The 10,110-nt window shown below is 45.8% G+C and overlaps 1 protein-coding gene across 4 annotated transcripts in view; it reads left to right on the forward strand.

Moving 5' to 3' along the window:
• Nucleotides 1-8,546: 8,546 nt before the first annotated feature.
• The window catches only part of LOC123085684 (protein SUPPRESSOR OF QUENCHING 1, chloroplastic), a 28,939-nt gene continuing 27,375 nt past the window's right edge, over nt 8,547-10,110 (forward strand). For 2 of the 4 annotated variants that reach the window (XM_044507362.1, XM_044507364.1), the window contains exon 1: nt 8,549-9,067. In XM_044507362.1, coding sequence (XP_044363297.1) covers nt 8,689-9,067 — 379 coding nt within the window. In that variant the 5' untranslated portion in view covers nt 8,549-8,688. Of the gene's footprint in view, nt 9,068-10,110 lie in introns of all 4 variants that reach the window. The other 2 variants (XR_006439850.1, XM_044507363.1) reach the window with 2 other exon arrangements.

Here is a 10,110-nt window from a genome sequence, read left to right on the forward strand (position 1 = left end):
ACATATTCATAATATTGAAGCCAAAAGATGCAAAGTTAATAATGATAGTGCAACTTATTTGTGGCACTGCCGTTTAGGTCATATTAGTGTAAAGCGCATGAAGAAACTCCATGTTGATGGGCTTTTGGAATCACTTGATGCTTGCGAACCATGCCTCATGGGCAAGATGACTAGAAATCCGTTCTCTAGAACAATGAAGCGAGCAATTGACTTATTAGAAATAATACATACTGATGTATGCGGTCCTATGAGTGTTGAGGCTCGCGGCGGGTATCATTATTTTCTAACCTTCACAGATGATTGGAGCATATATGGGTATATCTACTTGATGAAACATAAGTCTGAAACATTTGAAAAGTTCAAATAATTTCAGAGTGAAGTGCAAAATCATCGTAACAAGAAAATAAAGTTTCTATGATCTGATCGTGGAGGTGAATATTTGAGTTATGAGTTTGGTCTTCATTTGAAACAATGTGGAATAGTTTCGCAACTCACACCACCGGGAACACCACAGCGTAATGGTGTGTCCGAACGTTGTAACCATACTTTATTAGATATGGTGTGATCTATGATGTCTCTTACTGATTTACCGCTATCATTTTGGGGTTATGCTTTAGATACGGATGCATTTATGTTAAATAGGGCACCATCTAAATCCGTTGAGACGACACCATATGAACTATGGTTTGGCAAGAAACCTAAGCTGTCGTTTCTTGAAGTTTGGGGCTGCGATGCTTATGTGAAAAAGCTTCAACCTGATAAGCTCGAACCCAAATCGGAGAAATGTTTCTTCATATGATACCCAAAGGAGACTGTTGGGTACACCTTCTATCATAGATCCGAAGGCAAGATATTCGTTGCTAAGAATGGATCCTTTCTAGAGAAGGAGTTTCTCTCGAAAGAAATGAGTGGGAGGAAAGTAGAACTTGATGAAGTAATTGTACCTTCTCCCGAATTGGAAAGTAGTTCATCACAGAAATCAGTTCCAGTGATTCCTACACCAATTAGTGAGGAAGCTAATGATGATGATCATGAAACTTTGGATCAAGTTACTACCGAACCTCGTAGGTCAACCAGAGTACGATCCGCACCAGAGTGGTACAGTAATCCTGTTCTGGAGGTCACGTTACTTGACCCTGAAGAACCTATGAACTATGAGGAAGCGATGATGAGCTCAGATTCCGCGAAATGGCTTGAGACCATGAAATCTGAGATGGGATCCATGTAGGAGTATAAAGTGTGGACTTTGGTTGACTTGCCCGATGATCGGCAATCCACAGAAAATAAATGGATCTTCAAGAAGAAGACTGACGCTGACGGTAATGTTACTGTCTACAAAGCTCGACTTGTTGTGAAAGGTTTTTGACAAGTTCAAGGAGTTGACTACGATGAGACCTTCTCACCCGTAGTGATGCTTAAGTCTGTCCGAATCATGTTAGCAATTGCCGCATTTTATGATTATGAAATTTGGCAAATGGATGTAAAAATTGCATTCCTTAATGGATATCTTAAAGAAGAGTTGTATATGATGCAACCAAAAGGTTTTGTCGATCCTAAAGGTGCTAACAAAGTGTGCAAGCTCCAGCGATCCATTTATGGATTGGTGCAAGCCTCTTAGAGTTGGAATATACGCTTTGATAGTGTGATCAAAGCATATGGTTTTATACAGACTTTTGGAGAAGCCTGTATTTACAAGAAAGTGAGTGGGAGCTTTGTAGCATTTCTAATATTATATGTGGATGACATATTGTTGATTGCAAATAATACAGAATTTCTGGATAGCATAAAAGGATACTTGAATAAGAATTTTTCAATGAAAGACCTCGGTGAAGCTGCCTATATATTGGGCATCAAGATCTATAGAGATATATCAAGACGCTTAATTGGACTTTCACAAAGCACATACCTTGATAAAGTTTTGAAGAAGTTCAAAATGAATCAGTCAAAGAAAGGGTTCTTGCCTGTGTTACAAGGTGTGAAGTTGAGTCAGACTCAGTGCCCGACCACTACAGAAGATAGAGAGAAAATGAAAGTCGTTCCCTATGCCTCAGCCATAGGTTCTATTATGTATGCAATGCTGTGTACCAGACCTGATGTGTGCCTTGCTATAAGTTTAGAAGGGAGGTACCAAAGTAATCTAGGAGTAGATCACCGGACAACGGTCAAGAACATCCTGAAATACCTGAAAAGGACTAAGGATATGTTTCTCGTTTATGGAGGTGACAAAGAGCTTGTCGTAAATGGTTACGTCAATGCAAGCTTTGACACTGATCCAGATGACTCTAAGTCACAAACCGGGTACGTATTTATATTGAATGGTGGAGCTGTAAGTTGGTGAAGTTCCAAGCAGAGCGTCGTGGCGGGATCTACGTGTGAAGCGGAATACATAGCTGCTTCGGAAGCAGCAAATGAAGGAGTCTAGATGAAGGAGTTCATATCCAATCTAGGTGTAATACCTAGTGCATCAGGTCCAATGAAAATCTTTTGTGACAATATTGGAGCAATTGGCCTTGGCGAAGGAATCCAGATTTCACAAGAGAACCAAACACATCAAGAGACACTTCAATTCCATCCGCGATCAAGTCAAGGAGGGAGACATAGAGATTTGCAAGATACATACGGATCTGAATGTTGCAGACCCATTGACTAAGCCTCTCTCACGAGCAAAACATGATCAGCACCAAGACTTCATGGGTGTTAGAATCATTACTACGTAATCTAGATTATTGACTCTAGTGCAAGTGGGAGACTGAAGGAAATATGCCCTAGAGGCAATAATAAAGTTGTTATTTATATTTCCTTATATCATGATAAATGTTTATTATTCATGCTAGAATTTTATTAATCAGAAACTTAGTACATGTGTGAATACATAGACAAACAGAGTGTCCCTAGTATGCCTCTACTTGACTATCTCGTTAATCAAAGATGGTTAAGTTTCCTGACCATAGACATGTGTTGTCATTTGATGAACGGGATCACATCATTAGAGAATGATGTGATGGACAAGACCCATCCGTTAGGTTAGCATAATGATCAGTTAGTTTTATTGCTATTGCTTTCTTCATGACTTATACATATTCCTCTGACTATGAGATTATGCAACTCCCGAATATCGGAGGAACACTTTGTGTGCTATCAAATGTCAGAATGTAACCGGGTGATTATAAAGATGCTCTACAGGTGTCTCCAATGGTGTTTGTTGAGTTGGCATAGATCAAGATTAGGATTTGTCACTCCGAGTATTGGAGAGGTATCTCTGGGCCCTCTCGGTAAGGCACATCACTATAAGCCTTGCAAGCAATGTGACTAATGAGTTAGTAACGGGATGATGCATTATGGAACGAGTAAAGAGACTTGCCGGTAACGAGATTGAACTAGGTATGATGATACCGACGATCGAATCTCGGGCAAGTAACATACCGATGACAAAGGGAATGACGTATGTTGTTATGCGGTTTGACCAATAAAGTTATTCGTAGAATATGTAGGAGCCAATATGAGCATCCAGGTTCCGCTATTGGTTATTGACCGGAGATGTGTCTTGGTCATGTCTACATAGTTCTCAAACCCGTAGGGTCCGCACGCTTAACATTCAATCACGATTTGTATTATGAGTTATGTGATTTGATGACTGAAGTTTGTTCGAAGTCCTGGATGAGATCACGGACATGACAAGGAGTCTCGAAATGGCTGCGAGGTAAATATTCATATATTGGAAGGTTGCATTTGGACATCAGAATGGTTCCAAGTGGTTTGGGCATTTTCCCACGGTACCGGGAGGTTACGAGAACCCCCCGGGAGAAGTATTGGGCCTATTGGGCCTTATTGGAGGAGAGGAGAAAGGCCATGTGAGAGGGGCGCCCCCCTTGTCCAAACCGAATTGGACTAGGGGAGGGGCCGGCCCCCCTCTTTCCTTCTCCCTCTCTCTCCCTTCCCCTTTTCCCTCTCCGTGGAAGGAAGGAGGGGGGGCAATCCTACTTGGACTAGGAGTCCAAGTAGGACCCCCCTTATGGCGCCCCCCTTAGGCCAGCCACCACCTCCTCCTCCCTTTATATATGTAGACGGGGGGGGGGGGGGCACCCCAAAGGCACAACAGACATCTCTTAGCCGTGTGTGGTGCCCCCCTCCACAGTTTACCACCTCGGTCATATCGTCGTAGTGCTTAGGCGAAGCCCTACGCCGGTAACTTGATCATCACCATCGCCACGCCGTCGTGCTGATGGAACTCTCCCTCGTCCTCAACCGGATCAAGAGCTCGAGGGACGTCACCGTGCTGAACGTGTGCAGAACACAGAGGTGCCGTACGTTTGGTACTTGGATCGGTTGGATCATGAAGACGTTCGACTGCATCAACCGCATTACTAAACGCTTCTACTTTCGGTCTACGAGGGTACGTGGACACACTCTCCCGTCTCGTTGCTATGCATCTCCTAGATAGATCTTGCGTGATCGTAGGATTTTTTTTGAAATACTACATTCCCCAACAGATTGATGATCTAGATTGGTTTGAGTTGTATGTTTTTTGTGCTGTCCTGTGGTGCCTTACGTGCCTCGCACACGTGAAGGATTCCCGTTGTAGGGTGTTGCAATATGTTCATGATTTTCTTATAGTGGGTTGCTTGAGTGACAAAAGCATAAAACCGAGTAAGGGGGTTGCTGCGTATGGGAAAAAGGGGACTTGATACTTTAATGCTAGGTTTTACCTTAATGATCTTTAGTAGTTGCGGATGCTTGCTGGAGTTCCAATCATAAGTGCATATGATCAAAGGAGAGAAAGTATGTTAGCTTATGCCTCTCCCTCATATAAAATTGCAATGACGACCACCGATCTTGTTAATAAATGCCTAGGATAATTCCGCACACCGATCCATCATCGTTCCACACTCGCTATTTATAATATATTCTAACTTTATGTTAACAACACCTATTTTATATTTTAGTTCTCTGATATCATGCAAAGTTATCCTCTTCATAACCACAATGTAGTTTTACTTCTCGTTTCTAGATGGAAGTAAACGTTCGGTGTACTAGAGTCGTATCAGTGGCAGATAGGACTTGAGAGAATATTGATCTTACTTTTAGCTCCTTGTGGGTTCGACACTCCATACTTATCACTTCCACCTTTGGAAATTGCTATGATGATTCCTTGCACTTGGGGATTATCACTGCTCTAAGGATGCTTGCACTTGGTATTGTCGCAGATGTTGTTGGTAAGATGGTTAGGATGGGGGAGAGCACATGCTTGAAGACTACTGTCAAGTTTGCCCGCGTCGTCGTGCAGTTGTTTGGAGCAGAGTATCTGAGAGAACCAAATGTGCAGGACACAGAAAAGTTGGTTGCTATTGGAGAGGCCAGAGAGTTTCCAGGAATGCTTGGATTAATTGATTGCATGCATTACTAATGGAAGAACTGCCCCAAAGGTTTGCGGAGAACGTATCAAGGTCACACCAAAGAGGCCACCATCATACTAGAAGAAGTGGCATCCCATGACTTATGGATTTGACATGCTTTTTTTGGAATGTCGGGTTCTCATAATGACATCAACGTGCTTGAACGATCTCCCTTGTTCAAGAGGCTTTATAATGGGGAATCACCGCCGTGCAAATACACTGTACATGGGTTACTATCTTGCAAATGGCATCTATCCTCAGTGGACGACGTTTGTGAAGGCCATATCCGAACCACACGGTAACAAAGAAAGACAATTTGCAATAATGCAAGAAACAACTAGGAAGGGTGTGGAGAGGGCATTTAGAGTACTTCAAGCTCGTTGGGGAATTGTTCGTGGAGTTGCAATGATGTGGAAATCAAAAACTTTGCGGCAGCACATGACATGTTGTGTTATCTTGCACAATATGATTGTCGAGAATGAGGGTGATGGTGTTGCTCAAATCAATGATTTTGAAACGCCTGGAGAACAAGTTCAAATCCCGGAAGATCAAAATGCAGCCCAACTTATGAACTTCCCGCAGGTGACTCAGAATCTTTGAGATCATCATGTGCACGGGCAGCTACTCAGTGATCTTGTGGAGCATATGTGGACCCATAATGAAAACCAAAGAGCTGATGTTTGAGTTGTGCACTTAAAATAAATTTTATGTACACACTATGTGTTTTTGGTACCAACATTTGTTATTTACGTGCAACATTTGCATGTATGATCGACGTGCATTGATTTGAGAGTTCAGATTTGAGATATGTGGATGTCGAGCACGATATATGAGGGGCCTTGGGATACGTCCGCAGGCATGTATATCCTGGATGCGGTCCTAGTCTTTCATGAAGTACGTCATGAGGTCCGTACCAAACACCAGAAGTTCGTCTTCCCGAAAATCGACTTCCACGAAGCCTATGACACGGTTAGATGGACATTCCTTTGGGAAGTCCTGCTTCAGAAGGGGTTTGATGACCGCTGGGTTACCCGGGTCATGCGAATGGTCTCCTCCGGTCAGACCGTGGTCAACATCAACGGCGAGATTGGTCCTTACTTCCCCACCCTATGTGGGGTTAGACAGGGTGACCCTTTCTCTCCGTTCCTCTTCAACATGGTCGTTGATGCTTTGGCTACCATCCTCAACATGGCGAGGGACACATGACACATTCGAGGTCTAGTTCCACACCTGGTGGGTGGAAATGGCGTTTCCCTTCTCCAGCACGCCGATGACACCATCATTATGGCCGAGGGCACCATGGAGGATATCATGAATGTCAATTTTCTCCTGCTCTGCTTCTAGGAGATCTCTGGCCTCAAGATTAATTTTGATAAGAGCGAGGTGATGGTAATGGGCCATTCCCCCACTGAGAGTCGGACTATATTGCCAATCGACTTAATTATCAGGTTGACTCCTTCCCCACTACCTAGTTGGGGATTCCCATTAGTGACTCTCGGCTCTCCGTCGCTGACTCGAGGCCTTCGGTTCTCAAACTCCATCACCGTGTTGAGCCATGGTAGGGACGATGGTTGTCTAAGGCAGGTCGGACGATCCTCATTAACTCCTCCCTATCCGGCCTCCTCCTATACATCATGAGCTTCTACAGCCTGCCCGAGACACTTTAACATGAGATCGGCACGATCCAGGCTCGCTTCTTCTGGGTCGGCGATGGTGATAAGCAGAAATACCACATGGTGCGATGGACCAAAATCTGCAAGCAGCGGGACCAGGGCGGCCTCGGCACCATGTCCTCCAAAACGGATGAACATTGTGCTCCTAACGCGCTGGCTCTAGCGTATCGCCAATGGGGACGGCGGCTTGTGGCTCCACATTATCCAGAATAAAAACTGTGTGGCCGGCCCCTCTGTGAGCGGTTTGGGGGCTCCCAGTTCTGGCAGTCCGTCATCCAACTGCTGCCTGTTCTCCGCATCAGGACCTCCATTTCGGTGGGATCTGGAACGACCACCTTATTCTGGTTCGATAGGTGGGCTGGCGATTCCCCCTTCGCGGCCCGGTTCTCGGACCTATTATCCATCGCGGTCGACCCTCAGGTCTCAGTTGAGACGACCCTTATTGACTTAGGGCGTCTCGCGTTCCAGCGCCCTTTGGGCCCTCGGAACTATCTGCCTGGCACGAGCTCATGGACGGCGTTGCGCTCCACGAGCTGGACCTGGAGACGGCGCACGATCGCCTATCCTGGCACCTAGAGCCCTCGAGCAGATTCTCCACGAAGTCTCTATACCGGGTCATTGCTGCCACCTCTCGGTCGGAGCCCCCGGAGACGATCCGGTCGACCAGACTCCCTCTGAAGATCAGAATCTTTTTGTGGCAATGGATCCGTGGGCGTGTCCCCTCCGGCGTTGAGGTGTTAAAATGAAATGGCCGGGGAGATGGGATGTGTCCTCTTTATGGGACCGAAGAATACTCAAATCACATTTTCTTCTCATGCGTCTCCGCCCGGTTTCTCTGGAGTTGCCTGCGCGAGGTGGTCGGTGGTCGTTGGTGTAACACCAACTTCCTCGACCTCTTTGCCGAGATCCAGGCCTCGCCCCCAGCGAGTCGCCACATTAGGTGGCTGAAGATTGGGGTCCTTGCTTGGATGCTTTGGACGGTTCGGAATAAGCTAGTGATCCAGCGTGTTCCTTTTCGACGTGCTACCGACGCAGTGTTTAAAATGTGTGGCTATTTGCAGCTTTGGCGGCTGCTTAGCCGCCTCCAAGACCGAGACGTCATCAACATCATCATTGCTAATCTTTGTGCGATGGCTCTTCGCTTGGCGCCACTGCTTCCTCGGCCATCACCTGAGCCGGATTAGCATCTTTGTGGCCTTGCCACCTTTTTTCTTTGTTCTTTTAGAGCTTGTTGAGCTGTGCCCTTAGCTGCACCTTCTGTACTATTTGTCGTGCGACCTGAGTGTGTGCGTGTGTGGACTTATATGGTACTTTGTGGTCTTGGTGGTTTGTTTTATTTACAAAGCGGGGTGAATTTTTTTTGGTAAAGAGATCTCATCTGCCTCACAAATTCCTCCCACTGGGGTTTGCTACCCTTGTTTTGGTTTCTCCCGCCTCATTTTCCCTCTTCCATTTTGTGTGGATCATGCCAAGATAAGGTCGCACCGGCCAAGCAGAGACCGCAGCAAAGGACGACCACGTTTAGGGCCAGATATCCACCCGCTCGTTCGCCGTGGCCGCCCCGCCACATAAACCGTCCCTGCCTCCCACTACTCCCGAGCTCGCGGTCCCCGACGGCTACCATGGCGCGGCAAATCGTGCCTTCTAGAAGCTTCCACAGCCTCCTCACCTCTCGGCACTACCCGCTCCCCTCCCCGGCGCCACCGCTCCGCCCTCTACTTCTACCGAAAGCCCTATCTCGGGCCACCGCCGCCGCCACCCCGCAACTCCCTCGCCGGGGGCGACGTCCCGTCGTCGCCGCCTCCGCCTCCGCCCCAGCGCCTTCCTCGTCGGAGACCGAGGCGGTGCCGGGGGCATGGGGGAAGGTCTCGGCCGTGCTGTTCGACATGGACGGCGTGCTCTGCAACAGCGAGGAGCCGTCGCGTCGCGCCGCCGTGGACGTCTTCGCCGAGATGGGCGTCGACGTCACCGTGGATGACTTCATCCCCTTCACGGGCACAGGTGACTTATCTCTCTGTGCTACTAGTACTGTCAGATCGGAAATGCAGTTCGCGCGATTTCTAACGACCATCCCATCCTATATGCTCGTATACCTTAAATTTCTGCGCCCCCTACGTTATTAGGTTGCGTGTAATCTGAACTACAAATATTGTATGCACATTATGACCTAAAAATATTGCTTTTAAAACTATGACCTAATGACCTACAGTATTGTTTTTTCCTGTGTATCTGTACTAGTTGGCTTGATAGTACATTGTACACCACTTCGCAGAGTAATTGAACAGTATGCTCGAACCAAGTTCTGTGCTTCTTAAGTTTTCTAATTTGTGTAAGTTGGCAGTCTGTATGCTCAGACCATGGATCATTGTGATTCCTTGGTAATTTCATTGACCACTAATTGATTATATGCTTGTTTGACAGTAACCATAATCCCTCACAAATTAGTTTTCTAGTTTTAAAACAATAACATTCTGTCACTGCCAGATAGCCATTTACTGAACCAAAAAAGTACTGTCGCATCAGAATACTCATGAGAGTATGTTATCTCTAGCTATAAGCATAAATGTTTTACCTATCCCTGCATTGGAGCACATGATATTAGATTGTGCCTTTCACTCTTGGGAATTCTAGATTCTCTTAGGCACCCAACACACCTGGACGGAGGGAGTATCAAACATTTAATCACGTACCTTCTCTTCTCTCGTTACTTTTTTGCATGATCTGAGTCGTGTAATAAAGGAATTGTTATCAGTTTTTTTTGTTTCCAATGTGGAAGTGATTTATCAGCTTTTCACTAATTTGTTATATGCTTATTTGGCAGTAACCATAATCCCTTGCAAATTGTTTTTCTACTAGTTTTAAAACAATAAGATTCTGTCAGTGCCTGTATAATCATTTAATGAACTAAAAAGGTACTGTTGCATCAGCGTAGTCATAGGAGTATGTTATGTCTAGCTATAAGCATAAATGTTCCCAAATGATAAGTGCCACGCGTGTGGCACGAAGCACTTCGGCCCTGATGTTTTTACAACTAAAGTTGCCAT

The sequence above is a fragment of the Triticum aestivum genome, chromosome 4A (assembly GCF_018294505.1).
Source record: "Triticum aestivum cultivar Chinese Spring chromosome 4A, IWGSC CS RefSeq v2.1, whole genome shotgun sequence".
Lineage (NCBI taxonomy): Eukaryota > Viridiplantae > Streptophyta > Magnoliopsida > Poales > Poaceae > Triticum > Triticum aestivum.